The sequence below is a fragment of the Sorex fumeus genome, unplaced genomic scaffold (genome assembly GCF_029834395.1).
Source record: "Sorex fumeus unplaced genomic scaffold, SorFum_2.1 ptg000039l, whole genome shotgun sequence".
Taxonomy (NCBI): Eukaryota; Metazoa; Chordata; class Mammalia; order Eulipotyphla; family Soricidae; genus Sorex; species Sorex fumeus.
In genome coordinates this window covers 11,367,437-11,389,303 of record NW_026606096.1, presented here as the reverse complement: position 1 = coordinate 11,389,303, position 21,867 = coordinate 11,367,437, and the positions used below count along the sequence as shown (strand labels likewise).

At 48.1% G+C, this 21,867-nt stretch overlaps 1 protein-coding gene across 2 annotated transcripts in view; it reads right to left on the bottom strand.

Moving 5' to 3' along the window:
* Positions 1 to 21,867, bottom strand: part of DPYSL2 (dihydropyrimidinase like 2) — a 141,713-nt gene that overhangs the window by 27,950 nt on the left and 91,896 nt on the right. For both annotated transcript variants that reach the window (XM_056119123.1, XM_056119124.1), the window contains exons 4-7: positions 9,122 to 9,286; positions 5,433 to 5,494; positions 4,883 to 4,963; positions 4,115 to 4,183 (exon numbers count right to left, since the gene is read on the bottom strand). In XM_056119123.1, the coding sequence (XP_055975098.1) occupies positions 4,115 to 4,183; positions 4,883 to 4,963; positions 5,433 to 5,494; positions 9,122 to 9,286 (377 nt within the window). The remainder of the gene's footprint in view (positions 1 to 4,114; positions 4,184 to 4,882; positions 4,964 to 5,432; positions 5,495 to 9,121; positions 9,287 to 21,867) is intronic.

Genomic DNA, 21,867 nt, shown 5'->3' with positions numbered 1-21,867 from the left:
GTCAGGACACACAACAGTATCAGTACAAGTGTCAATGTAAGATCTGGCTTTCACAGCCCACCCCTCTACTCACACCTCCTATAAGTCCCATTAAGAAAGTTCCCTTCACTGCAAAGAATTTTTCATCTTCAAGTCCCCGCTCTCTTCCCAGACTCCAGCCTTCCTGCTGTCACTGGCTCCCAGGCCCAACACATTGCACCTGCCCCATCATCCCTTCCTTCCCAACCCATCCAGAAACGCTCCTCACAGGCACCACCTTCTCACTCACCATGCCCAGAGGGCCCAGCACCTTCTCAGCACTAACTGGGGCCCAGACACCCTTTGAAGGTGGGATGGCTTCTAGGTTTCTGCATTCTCTACCACCTCCCTTTCTATACAGAATATCCTGCAGGGTAAGCCTATGATTGGGTTGTGAGAAAAAGAAAAAAAACAAACAAACAAACAACTGGCAGGACATGGTTCCGTGCACTAGAAGCAGTTAGCCATGAGGACACCAGCATCTGATCCGGAAACCGTCAGAGTTCTCATCTGTACATGAACTACGTCATCGTCTGTACTGGCAGAGGCAACCTCACTAGCCTGGGAAGTTCAAGTGCCCTCAGTGTGGTCCTGTTTCCCCTCTACTAATAAATAAGGTTGAACACAGAGAACCCTAGAGACAAACAGAAAAATGTTCACAGTGGCAGAGGGAGAAGGCGCCGGCTGGTGCCTGGGGCTCTTGAGGCCGTGATAAGGATGAAGGTGCTCAGAGAAGCAGCAAATCCAGTGAAGCAGGTGCCTCTGAGTCAACTGAGAAGTGGAAGACTCTGGAAAGCAGATAAAGGAGCGAGCTCCATGCCATGCAGCCTTTCATGAAGGCTTTGCAGAGTCCAGAGTGCTAACCATCACACCACAGAACTGCTCAGGAGACACGAAGGTTTTACACAGCATGAAGAGCTCCTGGGAGCACTCCTGGGTCTGTCAGCCCCTGAAGGAACTGCTGGGGGCTCCTAACTTCTCAGTGTAACGACTCTCATGAGACATCTCCTGCCTCTAATCCAGGAAAAGCAGAAAGTCTCCTGAGTGTAATCCAGAAACACTTTAATTTCTGAGGTCAGAACAGCTCTCCTCTGCAAGCCTTTGCTGTTGCGTGAGGCCCAGGTGGGGCCGCTGTGCTTTCAGCTCTGCAGAGACCTGGGGGACAGAGCCACCAGGAGGAAGGGAGAAGCAAGCTCCCAGAAGGGGCCCCGTGTGACAGGGTGAGTGACATCTGCTCTCCTCGGAGTAGTAGTGAGCACAGGGCAGATTTGGCTCCCCCACCATTGACCAATGAAGCCCTGTCCTGGGGCGACCACCGCATGGCACACACCACTGGCTCTGAGCTCACGGGTGGGTGTAGGAGGAAGGACAATGCACACAGTGTACACGTGTGCGTGCACACCTGGTAGGTGGGCAGGAGATGTTGGGGAGCAGGCTAGGCCCAGAAACTTCCAGCTCCCCAGTCTGGGGAAGTCTGACTTTAATACAAGTACCTCCACAGAAGACCTCTGGCAGTGGAAGTCGGGAGGATCCCAGGTACAGCCACACAGCTCATGTGAGGGTGTTCCCTAGAACTGTGTGAAGGAGGCTCTGCTGTGTCTCCCTCATATCCATTACCAAGCGCTGTGGAACTGTCATACAGAGTCCGGTACCCAGGGTTGTGCAGGAAACTCCACCTCTGAATATTGGACAAAGAAAATCCACAAAAGCCACATCACCCCTCCATTTCCCTGACTCCTTGTGGCAAGAGGCTGGTAGCGCAAAGACTCGGGGCAGAACCAAGAAACTCTCAGGAAGCCTGAGGCCCTCAGAGCTGGTGCTGGCCTTCCCACCCCAAGAGGTTTATCCAGGATATTGGTTAAAGTAGGGAAATGAGGTGCAAGAGGAAAACAAAGCACCAGAAAGCAATCTTCTAGTATCTGGGCCAGAAAAATAGTATCTATACCTGTGTGGGCATATATTTATGTTTATACACGTGTGGGGGGCATATAAAATCAGTTCTGAGACTCTCTCTCTCTCTCTCTCTCTCTCTCTCTCTCTCTCTGACTGTCTCTATCTCTGTATGTCTTTCTGTCTGTCTGTCTGTCTGTCTGTCTCTCTCTCTCTCTCTCTCCTCCACATCACTGGCCACCACCCTCAGTCATAGCATGGGGCTCTTAGCAGCTAACATAGAGGCCTCCACCTCCCTCAATCTTGTGCTGGCCCCAGTTCAGTCTTCTACTCCCCTCAGACCACATGGAAAGGCTGGCTGTTCTTGGGGGGCCTGTATGTCCATGGCCCCTGGAGACAAAATTCGGAATTTATTACCTTCATCTGCAGAATGGAAAATGTCCTTGGGGCCTTAGATGGTACTGTAGGCACCTGGTGTGTTCATGTCTCTGCATATGTGTGTGTGTGTGTGTGTGTGTGTGTGTGTGTGTGTGACTACCTGTATGCCTGTAGGAGCACCTGTGCATCTGTATGTGTGTCTGCACGAGCATCTGATGGGTGGGTCTGCATGTATACAGGAGAATTTATGTCTGCAGCTCTCTGTGTGTCTGCCTAAGCATCTGTGTGTATTCTGCGTGCATGTCTGTGAGTATATGAGCATCCATACGTGTCTGCGTCTATATGAGCATCTGGTGTGTGAGCATCCGTGAGTGTGCCTATAAAGTGCCTGTATGAATGTGTCCGTATATGCGTCTGTGTGTCTGCACACCCATCTCCCTGTGACATGTATCTGCGTGTCTGGACGAGGTCTGTGTGTGCGTGTGTGTGTGTGTGTGTGTGTGTCTGTACCTGTATCTGTTCATGTCTATTTGAGCTTCTGTATGTCTGTGTCAACCTGTACACATATGAACATCTGAATGAATGTGTCAGTATGTGCATCTGTGTGTACACATTTGTATGATGTGTGTGTGTAAAGGACATAGTGTCGCATGTATGCCAGATGCTCCAAGCAGCTCTCGCCTTCACTTTTCTCTGCCTCCTGTCAGTGTCCTTTCTCTCCTTCCAGTCTCATCAGTTTTCCCCAGACTCTGATGCTAAAGGCTGTGGGTTCAGTGGCACCTCACCCTGACTCAGGCAGCCTCCCGGGTTCATTTTCTAATTCAGTGGGCAAACTCCTCCCCTGCCAGCCCCAGGATTTAACTCGAACAATTTCCAGACTCTGAGAGAACAGACTCATTCTGCAGCAGTGGTTCTGAGAGTGAATCCATCTTCCTTCAGCATCCCCATCCCTGTCTAGCAGAAGGAAACACTGAACTTCTATGCTGGACGCCCATATCCAGGTCCTCAGTGATTAGCTGCCTTCCTGCCCTACTCCCTCGTCCATCATTCCTTTCCCCTGAGGAGAAAGCCTACCATGTCCAGAAGATTCTCCACTGTCTGGGCCCAGAACTGTCAGTTCTTCAAAGCCTGACTTAGAAAGACCACAGAGAAGCCAATTTCAGAGAAGTAGTCAAAGGCCACAAGTCCTAAATCATAAAACCAGATTCTCTATCACGTATATGTGAATACCCCACATCAAGCTTAGCCTGGCCACTGAGACACTGTGTTTCACCCTGCGTCAGCTCACAGCCTGGCTCGCAGGGTTCCTGGATGCATCCTCCCCATCTGATAACATTCTCTCGAGCAACTCAGCTGGTGCTGCTGTAACCCATGCAAATGGAGCCCGGAGCAGGTGCCATTCGCCCTACACCTTGGAGATCAATGCAAGAGCTTTTAAACCTCTGTGACTGTGTTACGGAGCCCAGACACAAACCACAGCCCCAGACGTCTGGATAAGATGCTGGTGACGTCGAGCCAAGAGAGCCCTTAGAGATCAGTAATGTCAGGAGGAAAATGCAGGAATAGCAAGCCACACCACCTGGCCCATGGCTCCGTCTGAGTCTGGGGTATCTGTGTGGACACATGGATGTGGACTGGGGCGTACAGAAACCCACAGCCCGTGGTAAAGTGCAGCCGCTCTCCAGGAACCGGCTGTTCTCGGAAGCTCTGGCAGCACTCAGGGACCCAGAGTACTGGAGATGCCCCCATTCCCTGGAGATGATGAGAAGAACTTTTCAATTCCCATGACTGTGTTATGAGGCCCAGGAAGAGCTTCCCACCCGCTCACCTCCTCAGGCCGGCTCAGCACGTGTCCCTCAGGGCCAGTGATGCCCAGGTCCAGGATTCTCTGCTGCTCCTGCAATGTTTAAGGAAGGCGAGGCTGAGGGTGAGTGGACCGCGGGCAGCCAGGTCTCACTTACTCCCGCGGGGCAGACCAACACCACAGCTCAGCTCTCAGCCCGAGGCCCCGGGAGAAGAGAAGGGTTCAAGGTCTGATTTTGGGTCCCCCCCCACACTAAGTTGAAGGGGCTCAATTTTAGCCTCTCCAAAATAGCTGTGCTCCCTGGGGTCACGGCCATTCTGCCAGCCCAACGCTAGAGGGGTAATGGCCTGTGTGGCCAAGAAGGCCCCAGGTTGGAGATGCTGCACAGAGAGAAATGACTCCTGGGGAAGGGAACAGAGTACAGACCAGGACACGCTGAAACTGAAATCTCACATGTTGGTGAGATTCTGAGCTCAGGAGCGGCCCGAGCAGGGCAGAGGGAGCCCCCCCACCCCCCCGGGAAGTGGAGGATGGAGCACCTCTGTAGATACTGAGCCTGGCCATGCAGGTCTGAAGGCTGGTGCCCAGGCCTGGTGATGCAACAGCGCTGGGCGGCCACCAGGGCTGCAGCCAGTGGTGTTTGGTGGGGTCCATATGGTGCCAGGGATTCAAGACAACCAAGGCGTCTGCACTCCAGGCATGGGTGCTAACCCTGGGCACTGCCTCCCAGAGACTCTGAGCCCTTGCTTTTTCCCTGCAGATCACAAAGAAATGAGGAAGACAAGGCCATACCTCTGCAATGATGTCACCATTTTCTGCATGGACCTGGGCGATGGCACCGATATCCCGGATCACACTCAGGACTTCATAGATCTGAGAGAGAAGGAGGATGAGATCAAAGACAGGCATCCACGGATGTCCAGTCACAGTCCTGTCAGCCCCTGGGACCAGAAACAGCGCCACTGGGCTGTTTCTGCTGAGACAATAGCCAAGCCCCAAGGACTGCACAGAGTAGCACTAAACTTTCTAGCAAATAACGGGCAGCAGAACCAACAAGGACACAGATTAAAGGTGAGAAGCCGTGACCACAGTCAGATCAGTACTGAAGATATTCAGAACCATACACAAACTGTCCCCGGCAGAGCTGAGAGGCTGCTGGAGCAGTCCTAGGGACTGGGGCCAGGGCACACACACTCCCTAAAGCGAGAGTCACAGCAAGGACCTCATCCAGCAGCCATTTCCCATGAAGCTAAAGCACGGACAGCCACTTTCAAGCCAACAGCAGCGCGGACTGAATGCACCAGTGTCCCCAACCCTGTACCACACGCTGAACTTGTCTTACCTGGGAATCTGTCAACTGGAAGCGATCTTTGAAAGCCATGTACACCAGAAAGGAATTAACCCCTAAGGACAAAACAGAGATGGTGTGTGACCTCAAACAGATCCAGGTCAACCAAATAAGGCTAAAATGAAAAAGCAAGTTCTAAATACTATGAAGATGTGTTGAGGTAGAGAAAATGAGATGAAGACAGAATAATAAAGCTTGTGAAATAAAAACTAATTCATGTGACCATGAAGAAGGTGTACCCTTCCAATTTTTCTGTTAAAAACTATTGGAAAAATGAGTTGTCCATACATATTCCCAGGAGCTTAATTCACAATGCTAAGAGGAGGACAGATGAAAGGCTACACAAAATGTGGTCGATACACACAATAGAACACTTTAACCTTAAAAATGAAGAAATTTCTGATACATGCTAACCACAGGGATACACCCAGACTGAGGGCATTATGCTAAATAAAATCACTTCAAAAGGACAAATTTGTCAGTCATCTAAGTAGAGGTCCACTTACATGTGCTGTTCATAAAGACAAAATATAGAAGAGAGACTTTAAGGAACTGGGGGAATAACAGAATAGGTGATAGCTATCACTTACCAGATGCAGTTTCGGATTCAAAAGGTAAGTTCAGATAAATGTGGGTAACAATTAGGCAACAATGTGAATGTGCTTAATGCCAGTGAACTCCAAGCTTAAAAATGATTAAGGGAATGGGGGGATGATGAGACAGACTAGAAGTAGCAAAAAAAAGCAATGATGGAGGATCTTGGAGACTTTGGTGGTGCTTAAGTGTGCTTATTATGTACACCAAAAACATAAATGCCAACACTATTGTAAGCCTGTGACAAAAACTGTAATAAGAAATTTTCAGTTTTAAATGAAATAAAACAAAAGCAGAAGGGTTGGACAGCTAGCACAGTGAGTAAAGTGCTTGCTTTGTAAGCAGCCAACTCTGGTTCAATCCCAGAACTGTAAATATTATCCCCTAAGCACTCTCAGGAATGATCTCTGAGCACAGTGGTGTGGCCCAAAAAACAAAAAATAAATATTATAAAAGTGAAAATAAAAACGAAAGAAATTTACTCTTCCAGAGACTGGAGAGATGGAAAAGGGGGTTAAGATGCTTGCCTTATATGCAGCTGTCCCTGGGTCAATTGTGGCTGACCCTGGATCACTGCACAAAGTCTCCCAAATACCAAGTAGCAATCCCTGAGGAGTGACCCAGAAGTAAGCCCTGAACACAGCTAGATGTGATCGGAAAAATTTAAATAAATACTGAAAATAAAAGCAAAAAAAAAATCTATCAATATAATGCACTGTGTGGATCAAAAAATCAATATCATTGAATTGATTATAGAACATGTATTTAATAAACTCCCATGCATGATTATTAGATCTAAAAATTTAAAAGTACCTATGCTAAAAAGAAACTTAGCATTACTTTCAGATGAAGTGATTATTGAAAAAAGAAACTTCGGTGTAATATAAAATTCTGAAAATTAATAAAGAGCTAAATATTTTAATGCAAAACAACTCTATAAAGAAATAACTTCCTTTATTTTTCTACTTCTCTCCCCCACCATTTTTTAAAACTGATTTATCATCAACTTACAATATCACAGACTTTCATGGGTATAGTTTAAATAAGGCAATAATTTTACAACAGCAAAAATAAACTCCAAAATATTTTCCAATGTTAAGATATTCACAATGGCATCATAAATCAAAGATAACCTAGAAATATAGAGAGAGTAAAAGCACACAAAACACATAAAAAAGGGAGTAAAATTTACATTGTACTGTATTTTACTATAGTTAAAGGGTAAAAACACAGCTGCCCTAGTTCCCAAAGTTGTGACTTTCACAAGAGAATGAATTTACTGTGGATGATGTATAACAAATGTCTTTTTTTAGTAAACATTCCATCCTCCACACTGACTTCCAAAAACACTTTTAAATTAGGGACGGTCCATTAGAGCAACCAGCAAATGTTGTGACTCTAGTCCGGGCATTTTAGAGTTTATCTCAGAGTCACCAGACCAAACATCCCTGGCCACCATCCATCACAAAAGAAAACAATTGTACTGGCAACCTTCTGGCCTCAGAGCTTAATTCAAGCCACCTGGGGGTGCTGGGTGTCGTCTAAATTCAGTATTTCAGAATAGCCTGCCCCCACCGTCTCAGAACATTGCTACGATGCCGCTCCTAGCTGACAGGACTAAATTCATTACATGTTTCCAAAGTGAAGTTCCATTTGAGTCCCCACATTCTCAAGCATGAGAAGGGTCAGGGTTATCTGTTTTCTGTTACGTGGCTCCTTCATGGTGGAATGATTCAGGTTATCTAGTCCAATGCCCTTGTGTGAGTGATTTTCAAATTTGAGACTCACAAAAGTATAAATGACTTGCCCCAGGCCAGACAGCTGGTATGAGGAAGAGCAGCCAAACAGCCCATGATTCTGGACTTTTCACTCCAGCTTTTCTACTTTGCCTATGGATAGCTCTCATAGCCATGCCTAGAAATTTTCCACCTGCCCTTTTATTGCCAGCTCATGGGCGTATCCTTCTGAGTTTAGAAATGCCAGATCCCAAAAAAATAGGTTTCTCCCTGTAGGTTAAAATCCACTGGGGTGGGGGGGGGGGGGGGGAGGGCACTGGAGCAATAGCACAGCGGGTAGGGTGTTTGTCTTGCATGCGGTCAACCCAGGTTCGATTCTCAGGATTCCATATGGTCCACGAGCACCGCCAGGGAGTAATTCCTGAATGCATGAGCCAGGAGTAACCCCTGTGCATCGCCAGGTGTGACTCAAAATGGAAACAAAAAAATCCAATGAGGTCAACATGTGACCCCAGGAATCTAGTCTCCCAGAATTTTGTGGTTTGGCAATGTGACTAAATCTCTCAGGTTCAAGAGGACGAAGATTCAAAACACACTGAAGTCATCAAGTCTCCAGCAGCTTCGTGAAAAAGCTTCAGAACCCAACCCCTAGAATCTTGTTCCCTGAAATAAGTCTTGGGACAAAACAGACACCTCAAGTTATCTTGGAGTCCCACTACCCTCAAATGCTGTTCTTTTCTGGTTTGCAGGAAGAGGCTGCCAAGGGCCTCTGCGCATTCTTAAGCCTACCCAGAATTCCCTCTGGGATACGCATTATTATTCTTTGGGAGCAATTACTCCCAGAGTCTTAACTCTCCGGCCTGGCCCGAGCACACAGTTCTCTTTAACCACCACACTGTAAACAGTGGTTGCATAAGAATAAGTCTCCCTGAGAGAACACAGGGGATTGCCCTGCCACAGAGACAGGGGGGATGGGGGGATGGGGGTGGGAGGGATATTATCCATGGTGGTGGAAAATGGGCACTGGTGGAGGGATGGGTATCTGATCATTGTATAATTGAAACCAAAGCACAAAAAATTGTAAATCTACAACTTTAAAAAAAAAATACAATAAAGGGAAAAAAAAAAGAAAAAAAAAAAAAGAATAAGTCTCCCTAATAAACTCAGGTTCTCAGGGTTTCTGTTGATTTCTCACTGGGTTTGCTGCGGCCCAAGCCCTCTCTCCCTGTGGGCACAGGGGTGAGGCGTGACTGGATCTTGAAGCACTGCTCAGATCTTTTCTTCATAGAGCAGTGCCGACTCCTATACTAGAATGGGAATGTCCCTGGTGGAAATGAGGTCAGCATAACCTACCATGGTCCTTCACCAGGGCCTCCATCTCCTCCTGGATGCCCTTATGCCACTCGGTGATGTCCACGTGCAGAGAGTAGTCACAGCAGGACTTGCTGTCGGCCCATTCCCTCCACTGGTCAAAGGCAGCCTGCAGGCTTGTCCCAGGCTCCGGAATGACGTGGTCAACTAGAAAGGAACAGACATTCGCATCATCAGTAGGAGGCTCAAGCACCAGGGACTGGGAACTGCCTCCCCAATTCAACCCTCAGGAAGGCTTCCTGGGTCCAAAACCAAGATAGTGACATCTACAATCAGCTTCTTCAAAACCCACTTAAATCCAGCTGCTGGCCTAAGAGGGACAAAGCAGGAACTTGGCATGGCCCGCCCGCCCCGGTGAAACCAGGCATGCAGTGCCCCGATCTGATTTCCCCGCCCAGAATCCCTGAATGTACACCCTTTCATGGACAATGGGTCCTTCTGGACAAAGGCCGTGTCAAATGGCTGGTCGGAGCTTTCAAGCCCTTTCATGGCATCCAGGGCTGCTTGTGAGATGCCCTTCCACCAGATGGAAGGGAACTTGAAGACGCTGGCCCCAGGCCATGCAGACGGGCCTTTTCAAAGGTCCCAGCCTATCCACTCTCTCATCACCACTCATATTTCGGCAGCATAATACCACTTTGTAATTCAAGGGTAATCTTTCATCTTAAAAGTTCAAAGTGTTTTTTTAAAACGGTGGCTATTGTTACATTATTATTGAGCGAGGTTAATGGGGAAGACAGAGAACTCTGGACTCAGGCTGACCTGAAACTGCTCCGCTACTTAACAGCCAGGTACTGTTGACTAAGCTACTTAATCTCCACTACCCTAAGGTTCTGTGTTGGTTTAAAATGAGAATACTAGGGACATTTGTTATGGGGATTACAAGCAATGGCGCATCTATCAACCTTATGCTACTCCTCCCTTCAAATGCTCTGATGTTTTTCATATTTTTCAGACAGAGGAAAATCTCTGGCAAAGTCTCCATGGTCGTGGCCAGCTTGGTTCTTGCCTCCCTGCCCCTATGACAATAACCATGAATCACGGTTCTCTCACATGCTGCTCTCTAACCACACTGCAACATCAGCCTGCAAAAACCTGCAAAATCCCTCCTGCATTTACACATGCTTTTGCTTTTATCCACTGAGGTCTTGAAGCAGTCATCTGACTTCTGCAATGATAGAAGGTTGACCAGAAGTACGGTGGTCCCACAGCAAAGATACTACAGGATGCATCAAATTGCATCAAATAAATTGCAACAAATGAGATAAATTGTCCCAGGTTGCATCAAATATATGCAAGAAATGAGATAAACCCCTGGACTCTTGACTCCTAACATGACATGAATCATTCTTTGAAATAAAGCATTAGATTTTCTGCACCCAGGTAAGCATTTCTCAGCGAAGAAAATGCCAGTGCTGGCAATAATAGTGGGCTCAGATTTCTGAAATGGAACAAATCATGCAGACGCAGCTAAATTGCAATGAGCTGAGCTTGGCTTTGTGTACCTCAAAAATACGGATGTCTAAGCTGAAATTTCTCTTGCAAATGTTCATTTGGGGTGGGGGATGGGAGGCAGGTCTCCTGCGTAGTGTTGAAGAGGTTCAGGGGCCCCTCACCGCAATCTTTGACCAACCAACGTGGCAACTGAGTACAAAGGATGGAGGATGCAGGGCTGCTCGGGCCCTGGGGTGCTGGATTTACAGGATCACCCTGGAAGCATATGGGGAGACTTCATGGCTGCACCATGGGATGCTGAGGGGATTGTATATGCCGGGGAATGAAGTGGGGTTGGCCTGATGCAAGGCAAGAGCCTGAACTATGTCTATGTACTATGTCTCTGGTCACAAAACTTAACTTGTAAGTAGAAGTATATGTAATTTAATGCGCACACACAGAGATCATATATATATACATATATACATAACATTAACTAGGGAAAGCAATAAGGATAAACCCTTCTAAAGCAATCCTGCCCCTACCCAGACAGAAGAAAGGAAAAAGATACAGACAAAGATGATAACAAGGACAGTAACACTGATGAGGAAAAAACTATAAAATGACACCTTGTAGTCCTTACAGGAGAGACAGAAACTCCCCTCATCCCCTCACTACTTACCAGGCCACTCACTTCATCTCCTCTTACCACCTCCCCACCCCAAGTCTCCTTTCAGAAGCAGTCAGAGGATCTCCTCAAACTTTTCATCAGTTCCTGACTCTTGGCTGCTCAAGTCCTTGGTTTATCTCTCCTCCCCTGGTTCCTCACTCTCTCAGCCCCTACCCCCGCTCACCTCTCCCAGGCCACCTCAGCAGTTCTCATTCTCTGACCTGCCCAACTCTGCCACAAGCTGTCCCACCTCTGTGGAAATCCGTACTCTTGGTGCCTGACTAGGGCACTTGCTTCTCCTGCTCATCCTTAACCAACCCAGGATTACGTCACCATGGGCAGCAGCTTCTGCAGCAACTCCCTTTAGTCTGCTATCTGCCTCTGACACTGGGATGTGAACTCCCCCGGAACCCTAAGGAAGTGCTTAATAAATATTTTCCGTGAATGAGGTGATGTTCCCATCCAGCTAACATTCCGCCCTGCAAGATCACATCAAACACAGAAGGAGCTCTTCTACCACATTTTCCTTCTCAGCCCCAAAAGTGTGCAGGACCATCCCATGCAACCAATACTCCTCAAACTTCGGGGTGCTTAAGAACTACCCAAGAACACACCAAAGTATCCTGGAATGCATCACTGCAGCTTGCCAGTACTGGAGAATATGCATCTTACTATGCCCCCTTGGGCCTGATGATTCTTCCATGAGCCACTTTCTGCATCACTCATTGCATGCAAGTCTTTTGTCACGCATCTCTGAGGTCCCTCCATGCTGTCATGTCTGTTTTACCAAGAGGGTCCCATTCACTACACAGCCACAGTATTTCTAACAAATAGTATCTGTTTCCCAGTTCTGCAATAATATGGCTTCTGTGAATATCCCAAAACAGCTCCTGGAGTTAGACATTCTTGACCAGGAATGCAAAGCTTGAGCTGAGGGCTTCAGAGAAACAAGCATGTCTCTCTCTCCTCAGAGCTAATGACACTGTGAAACGTGTCGGTGAAAAGCTCGGCATGTTTTCCCACAGTCCTCTCTCCACAGCAGCTCTCCTGGGAAGAGCTGCTCCCAGGAGCAGGGCAGAATGTTACAGTCACTTCCGGAGGCAGCAGCATGTCCTAAGGACTCATGCCTGCTACTGGGATATAAAGAAACATCGTGGTGGAATAACAAACAGTCAGAGGCACTAGAAACCAAGAACAGGAGAACTGGTGTTCAGTAGGAAACATGCCACTCCTGGGGGGGATGGGGGGAGGGAACTGTGGGGGCTGAGGGATGGTGGGTGGATGCCTATGGCAATGCCTATGGCGGAGGGAAGCGTTCAGCTCGGAGTATTATATATTCAGCAACAGTACTGTACACCACTGTGAAAAAAAAAACTTTACATATAGTATATTAATATAAATAAATATAAAATATATAAATATATAAGTACATAAAATTATACATATAAATTATATGCATATATAAATTTATTTTATATATAAAGTGCCTCTCATAGAAGCAGACTGATGAGTCGGAGGCAAATAGGAGTGAGGTGGGGGACTGGTGGAGGGAAGTGGGCACTGGTAAAGAGATCGGTGTTAAAACATTGTATTTCTGGGGGCTAGAGCGATAGCACAGCGGGTAGGGCATTTGCCTTTCATGTGGCTGACCCAGGTTCAATTCCCAACATCCCATATGGTCCCCCAAGCACTGCCAGGAGTAACTCCTGAGTGCATGAGGCAGGAATAATTCCTGTGCATCGCTGGGTGATGACCCAAAAAGGAAAAAAAAAATTGTATGTCTGAAACCCAGTCATGAATAACTTTGCAACTTCACAGTGACTAAATTAATTAAAAATTTTTTAAAGATAAAGTAAAATAAAACACACCCATAAAAGGGCTTATGCCTGAAAACAATGTACAGTGACCTCATACACTTTTCCCCAACTTCCCTAAAAGCCTGCTGTATGTCCTGTTATCAGTGCCTCCCCACTTATGCGATGCCCTCGGGACCATGCGGTGATAGGTTTTGAGGTCTATGAGCTCCGAACTCAGGCCAAATCTGCCTCTGAGCACCCTTGCTGTCCATTCTCTGGGCCCTTCATGTCTTTGTAAAAAGCAGGTCAAGAAGAACCTACTGTGCAGGGCTGCAGGAAACTAAGACCAGGAGAGAAAGCAGCTGGCAAGACGCCATACAACACAGAACTTTTGGTCCTCAAGATGAATGACTAAAACCCTTTCTTGGTTTCCGGGACAGGCCTGGGAACCTGGTTGATTGAGGGTGCTGAGCGCATGTCCTTGTACACTGCCTGGAACTGAGGTGCTACAGCCATCAGTCAAAGTGCTATCACCCAAAAGACATCAGCCATTTCAAAAGGACTTTTACTATTTCTCTTCAAATTGTAAAAATAAATAAATAAATAAATAAACCACCTATATTGGGTGGGGCGGGTAACTCACAGGCCACAATTTAAGTCATCTGGTCAGTGGATCATGGATCACGGTCCTCCCGCTGTTCATCGATTTGCTCGAGCGGGCCCAGTAACGTCTCCATTGTGAGACTTGTTGTTACTGTGTTTAGCATATCGAATACGTCGCGGGTAGTTTGCAGGCTCTGACGTGCGGGCGAGATACTCTCGGTAGCTTGCCAGGCTCTCCGAGAGGGGCGGAGGAATTGAACTCAGGTCAGCCCCGTTGGCCGCTTGTAAGGCAAACGCCCTACCACTGTGCTATCGCTGGTCAGTGGTTTTCATATAATAAGAGTTGGACAACCGTCAGCAAAACTTGTTTTAGGATATCACTTAAAGAGAAACCCTGTACCTGTACCCCTGTACCTGAGCAATTTCTCTCTCTCTCTCTCTCTCTCTCTCTCTCTCTCTCTCTCTCTCTCTCTCTCTCTCTCCCCTCCTTCCATGACCCATGCCATTCCCAACACTAACCAAACACTCATTTGCTCTCTGTCCCTATGAATTTGCCTGTTTTGGCATTTCACGTAAATGGAAGATCTTCCTTTGTTCACTTAGCCTATTTCCAAAGTTCATCAGTGTTAAAGCATGAATCATCATCCCATTCCTTTCCATCCTTTTCATTGCCTTGAGAGGTTTCGGTATGCTATTTTTATGTTTACTGGTTTCAGCAAAGTGTTACCCACTGAATTTCCAACCTCCTTCTTGAGCATTCACACACACATTGCTCTCCTTTGGAGTCTGCTCCATTTAAAGGGCCCCATTTTATTTTGAGATCATCGTAGATTCAGAATCAGCCGTAGAAAATGACAGAGATTCTTGACTTTTCAGCAGCAAAATCTTGCCTAACGTCAGTGGAATATCATGAGCAAGGGATCAACACAGATGTGTTCCAAGAACCCTAGTTTGCATAAAGTTAGCAGCTGGTGTTTCTGATTGGTCCTTGAGATCGGTTCTTTTATATTTAAAACACAGAGATGGGGCTGGAGAGATAGTCCAAGGGGGAAGGTGTGGATGAGCCTAGCACTGCAGATGGCAAAGAGAGATTCCTGAGCACAGAGCCAGGAGTCAGCACTGAGCACTGGCCACAGGTGTGGCCCCAAAACTAATCATAATAGCAACAATAACAACAAAGATGCCAGCGAAGTCCTGACTGTATCCTGACTCTAGACCTCAGTGACTGAGCAGGAAGCAGGAGGAAGAGGGGAAACAGTCTCTCCAAAGTCCCAGAGAGTCCTACTGGGGCAACACAAGCCCCTCAGTTCCGCACATACCACCCGCACTCCCAGGATCTGTCTGCTATCAGAGATGTCTCTCTCCTGCCTCCCATTCCAGAACCATCATTGCCTCCATCCCTATTGCCTGAATTTAATTGTGTGTGTGACCAGACTCTCTCTTTTCATCTCAGATCAATTATCAGAATCAAAATCAAACCATCAGGGGATGAGAACACAGACTCCAGCTTGCTTATCCACGTGGCCTCCCAAGCTGGTCTTCCTTAGTCGGTTCTCAGATGACCTGTTCAACAAGGGATGGCTTTGGTTGGGAGAGATAAGAGTCCCCAGGGTGCTCTGCCTGCCAGTTAGGAAAACACAGTTTTGTTCGAAAGAAAGACACACAGGGTAGAGAAAACCATGCCTGGGAACCAAGTGAGGACAGACTGGGGTGTGACACCAGGTCCTCAACAGGGGACATCAGATAACATAACTTGTCTTCTCTGCCTTCCGATTCTTCATCGCAAAATGGGGCTAATTGGAGCACCTAACCCAAGGGGTTCTGGTGACAGTCAATGAGTAATGTGGGAATGATTCAGCAGCTAGCTGAGCAGATGAACTCAATGAGCACTGCAGGGACACATCATATTCCTTTAGAAGGAAAACTTACCAACCTCTGTGAAGTGTGTCAGTGCAGCCTTATACATACAACCTGTCTTGCAAGAACATTCTACTTCTCCCGTCGTGCAAGAAGTGTTTTCCTAACTGCTAAAACAACCTAGTATCTGAGGCCTAGATTTCTCATCTATCAAGCATCCATAATAAAGATCCCAGAGCATTAGGACAGCAGATAGGGTGTTTGTCTTGAACAGGGCCGACATAGGTTTGATCCCCAGCATCCCATTGAGTCCCCTGAGCACCATTAGAGATGATTCCTGGGCACAGAGACAGGAATAAGCCCTGAGCACTGCCGGGTCATGGTCCCAAGACCAAAATAAATACAAAGAAACATTTTTTTTTTTTTTTGCTTTTTAGGGTCACACCCAGCAATGCTCAGGGGTTACTGCTGGCTCTGCACTCAGGAATTAATCCTGGCGGTGCTCATGGAACCATACAGGATGCTGGGAATCAAACCCAGGTTGGCTGTGTGCAAGACAAACGCCCTACTTGTGCTATCGTTCCAGGCCCAATACATAGAAACTTTACTTAAAAAAAAAAAAAATTCCAGCTTTGAGGGTGAAGCATGTTTATGAGCCCGGTAGGAGATGGAGTTTGTATACTACAGACAGCATACTGGTCCCAACAGTATCATCATTTATGTTCTCTGCTCAGTGACACCCCTCAAAGCAACACCTAGGGGAGCTGGCTTCCAGAAGGCACTCAGAGAGCACAGCAGAGATGAGAGGACACGCTGGTCTGTGTCCCTGGGAGGCAGGGCCCAGCCAACCCCAGTTCAGGCACTTTGAGGAATCTCCCTTTGAGGGCTTTCATGGGCTCCACACTTGAACACCCAATCAGAGGACCCCCAGCATCCCACTAAAGCCCTCGGAGATAAACAACTCTCCACCTGTCGCCCAGACACATTCAAGGGACTCGTTGCCTTGGTAGTAGCCAAAGAAAGAGTATTAACTAGGATGAAGGGTTGGCAACATACTTCCAAAGATAAGAGAAATGGTCAAAACACTACTTATTGAGTCCTTCCTATGAGTCTGGAATCAAGAACAAATCTTGATTTCTTGATTTAGTTGTTTGGTTTTGGTTTTGGGGACGGGGGAGGGTGGTCACACCTGGCTGGGCTCAGGGCTTACTCCTCACTCTGAGCTCGGGGATCACTCCTGATGAGCTCAAGGCACCGTAAGGGGTGCAGGCAATCCAACCCAGGTGGCCCACGGGCAAGGCAAGCGCCCTACCCTCTGTACTGTCACTCAGCCTGATTCTCAATGAATTCTTACAACAGCCCCTTGAGGAAGAAGCCACTGCTAGCCTCTGATGAAGAAGCCAAGGGCCAGCAAGAGGATGTAACTCTCTCAACTTACTAAAAAGGTGACAAGGGCTGGCATATAGAAAGTGTCAGCATTCAGACACCAGCTGCACCAGAAGGCCCAGCAACAGTAAATCAATGACCATGGACGTGGCCAGCGCAGACACCGGCCTGCGGAGACCTACCTAAGTGCCACCCAAGCCCAAAGAAGAGCGGGGAGAGGCAGTGTGTGGAGACGTGGGATGCTGTCCTCTCCCTTTTATTGTCTAACAACAGTAAGCGACCAATCCAACAGACAGGAAAAGGGTGACAGACCCCGGCATGTCATCACCTATTCCTCACTTCTGCAACACCCCCCACCACCGCCTAGGGGTACAGGCCAACCCAGAGTCTTTTTCCCAAACGTTCTTTCATCTGGCTCTAAAAATCAAAATATATTCCTGAAAGCCAGCGAGCCATAAGCAAATACTTAGCAGTCACCGAGTACCGCTCACTGAGCTGCTGAGAATATGAACTGGGGCAAGAGCCAGTAAAAGGCCTTTATAGAATAAACAAGCGCTTTCCTCATCAGGAACAGCGAGCTGAAGTGTTGGAGGGAAAGCCCGCTGGGGCCAGAGGGACACAGCTCTCCCATCCATCAGGCTCTGCAGAGAGCTCAGTGCCGGCGACACCCCACTTTCGCTCACCAGCCATTCACTCCTGACCCCCAAGCCCAGCTTGTGCCCTGCCAGTGCCCTGGAGGTGCCAAATCCATCCTCCGCCCTTGCTTCCTACACCCTCCTGCGCCCCACAGCCAAGGCATCTCCTCCTTCTATCAGAACTCCCAGGCCAGCCTCCCCTTCTGGGACAAAAGAACAGCTCATTTGTTCCCCACATTTTCAATGCCCTTGTCCCCAGGACTGCCTTGCCCCAGGACTTATTTAATTGAATGCCACTTACAGTTATCCTTGGGGAAAGGGTGGGGCTGGGGCCTGAACAACTGAATAGCACTTCCTCTCTAGCTGGCCAGCACAGGAGCACTCCCCTCCTCCCCCCTCCTCCCACTTCCTTTCTCCCTCCCCTCCCCCCTCTTCCTCCCTCCCACACCTCCTCCCCTTCCTCTCTCCTTCCCTCTTCCTTCCTCCCTCCCTTCCTCCCCTCCTCCCCTTCCTTCCTCCCTTATTCCCTTCCTCCCCTTCTTCCTTCCCTTCCTCCCCTCCTTCCCCTTCCTTCCTCCCTTCTTCCCCCTTCCTCCCCCCTTTCCCCTCCTCCAACTTCCTTCCTCCCTCACTCCCCTCCTCCCTTTCTTCCCTCCCTTCCCTCCTCCCCTTCCTCCCTCCCTCCCTTCTTCCCCATTCCCCCACTCTCTCTCTTCCTCTTCCTCTCTTTCCCCTCCAGATATCCCACCCCAGTCCTCTTTTCAGTTTTTTTTATGCAATTGATCTAACACTCCCTGGCTGATGATCTGAACATCCAACCCCTTCATATCTCTATGATGACCCTCTGGAAGAAGGTAGGACTCCCCCCACCCCCAGCCCCACTCCAGTCCCTGTACTTGTCAGGGTTGCATCTCCTGGGTAAAGGGAATTGTCCATCTAGGAGCTGAGAGAGATCACTGGGATTACAGCCCCAACCCTGCAGGCCTGGGATTCTGTGTCCACTGAAATGGGATCATGGGGGTCCAGGAGGAGTCAGCACCAGGTGTCAGAAAGAAGACCCAGTGGCCAAGCCCAGAGTCGTTTCTGATCCCAAAGACACTCTTGGAGAGACATCGCTGAACTTTCCTCCCATTTTCACCACATAGGCATAATCAGAAGTCTCCACCTTAGGAAAATAAACCAGCCCCTCAAGACTGACTTTAATGGGAACGGGAGGACTAAGCTCACTTCCTAGCACACTGTCTGGATTGATTTGGGTAGAAACGTTTCATGACTCGCATCTTAGCTGATGCTGCACCTCGTACTCAACTCAGGCTTCGAAGCTAATGAGGACACTGTGGGTCACAGGATTTGCCTGATTTGCCAATCGTCGAGCAGACACAGGCTCAGGGCTGGAATCCAACTACAAAGTGTTGTCTTAGTCTTTCCTAAGTACTACTTCTGGCATTTCTACAAATAGCTCTCACTCAGCCTTGCACCTAAGCCCGGCTCTATCATCCCAAAATGCAGGTCACGTACATGGGGAGCTAATGAACTGGCCCCAGTGGGCAGCTGGGAGGATAAGAGCCATCGGGAGTAGTTGAAAGTCATTTGGGGCGTCAGGTAAAGAGCTTGTCAAAATGTCAGCACCTCGTAAAACCCTTCTGAGGATTGGTGCAGCTTGCACATGGCCTCTGCGCCCACAGGATCAAAGCCCAGGCTAATGAAATCTGTGTGTGGCAGGAATGATCATTCACGATGTGGAAATCCTTTAAGCGACAACCTGAACAGCCGGCAGAAATCCCCTGTTGGCGTCATCCAAAGCAGATGCTGAGAGGAGGGAAGGGCCTGGAAGCCCATGCGTTGGCAGTGTGGGGTCGACCTTCCCAGGAAGGGGCCCACGAGGGGCACGATGAGACCCACTTTGCCAAGTAGCTTCACCAGCCTCTATGGAAGGACACGGTTTGCTCTCTGCCTGTCTAGCAGAGATGCACATCCAGAACTGGTTCCAGGGAGAGAAAGACAGTATTGTGGGTGGGATGCTTGCCTTGCATGCCGCTAACTTGGGTTCAACTGCCAGTACCCCATATGGTCCCCCCAAGTCCCATCAGGATTGATCCCTGAGTGCAGAGCCAGGAGTAGGCCCTGAGCACAGCCAGGGGTCCCCCAACCCCTCCAAAAGAGTCGTGGTTATAGGGAAGGTTTCACCAAACCATTAAGGTCCAAAGAAATGTACCTGGGCAACCTGTTTTACCATCAGGAGAGCTTCGGTCATTTTTGCACAATGGTGCTACTAACTGACCATGAGTTACTTATTGACAGAAGCAAATCTGGCAGAATACATTTGGAGAAACAACGAATAGCTAGAAATCAGGTTCCAGTCAAAGACTGTTACAAGACTAGGGTGGACATTAATGTAGAGAATGCGAATAGGGCCCTCATCTATGTGTGAGGCTCTGAGCTAAATTACTAGAAGGAGAAGAAAAAAAGAAGGAAGGACAAAAGAAGAAAGAAAAAGAAAGGGGGTGTGGAGGGAGAAGGGAGAGAAAGAGGGAGAGAAGAAGAGGAAGAATAAAGAGGAGGAGGAGGCTGTTCATCATTTTAGTAATGAGGAATGTGAGTTCCAGCAGTTTCCCGCATTGTTAAAATAATGATATGCATGAGGCTGGAGAGATAATACGCTTGCCTTGCATGTAGTCGATACAGGTTCAAGCACCCCATATGGTCCCCCAAGCCCTGCCATAAGAGACTCCTGAGCACAAAGCAAGGATGAACACCACAGGATGCAGCCCAAAAACCAAAGCAATAATAACAATAAGATGTAGCAATGTCAGAGGTAATTCTAGGTCTAAATCCAAAATCTGGGCTGTTTCCTTGCTTGTTCTTATAACAGGAAGAGAATTCATTAATAATGAGTTAGTAGTTATTTTTATCATCCTCCAGATCATATGTATGTGGACCTCTTCCAGACCATGTCTATGTGGGTGTAATCACAGGATTTTCCACTGTTGGTTGTGCTAGTTGTGTTTTGATTTTGTTTTTCTGGAATACCTAGTGATCTTAGAAGCTTTGTAAGTAATTGCGGAAGGGAAGGGTTGGACCACACCCAGCAGTGTCTGGAGCTCACTCCCAGCAGTGCTCAGACACGCAGTACAGAGGACCAAATCTGGAGTTCCCACATACAAAGCAGGTCCTTCAGTCTTTTGAACCATCTTTATAGGTCCAGAATTTTCACAACTTCTTTTTTTTCTTTTTTTGGGTCACACTCAGTGATGCACAGGGGTTACTCCTGGCTCTGCACTCCAAAATTTCTCCTAGTGGTGCTCGGGGGGACCATATGGGATGCTGGGAATCAAACCCGGGTCGGCTGCGTGCAAGGCAAACACCATACCCGCTGTACCATAGCTCCAGCCCTTCACAACTTTTAATGAGAACTATTCTTGGTGGAATCTGCTATATTTTTAACACTCCCCTATGTTGAAACTACCAATTGTTTTCCACTTCCCTTTAGGATGCAGAATTTTCTATGAACATATTCACACAAGTATCTCCCTGAGTACATCAGGCAGTGTTCTCTGGAGTGGATGCCTACATTTGGGACCCTTGAGAATCGACCGCTCTTCATACAGATAACCACTTTGCATTCCAAAAGCATCACCACTTCAGGATGTGCCCCAGCCAGTGCTGATATTTTTATTTGAGTTGCTTGCTATTTGGAGAAGTTAAGAAGTTTAAACAAAGCAAAGGCCTCTCATCAGGCTGTTTTTCGGATAAATGGCCCCCTTCCAAGATCCAAAGAAAGGACTGAGTATACATGAGATCAGATCAACCCACGGAACAAAGAAGTTACTGACAAGGAGCAGACCCCATTAAAGGGCTATGTTCAGCACTGCTGTTCAAGAACCTTCAGCCGCTCTCCCAACATCCTAAGATGACTCCTTCGGAGACAGGAAGTGGGCAGGGCAGCATCAGGCCGGGAGGGAGTCCAGGCCCTGGGGCCCAGGTGTTTAGAGAGAGGCTGTGCTTGGTCTGCATTCTACACATGCTCGTGGACCAACTCGAGCCCTTAATAGGAAATGCCATCCCCAAAGCAGGATGATGACATTGCGGCCCGGGCGGCGGGCAGGGGGAGCCAAAGGTGAAGCTCCCAGGCAAGCTACACACGCCAGGTCCATGCAGCACTTTTCCAAGAGATGTTGAAATCGCTGGCTGCCAGAGACAGTTCTGTTTCCTGTAATTAGATGGGCCTTGTAGGGCTGCAAAGGAGTCAAAGCTGATGGGCTCTCATCTCCACGCAAGCCAGGAGAGACAGAGTTTGCTTCAGAGAAACGGTCCAACCCCCGAACCCTCACAGCAAAACTGTTTCCA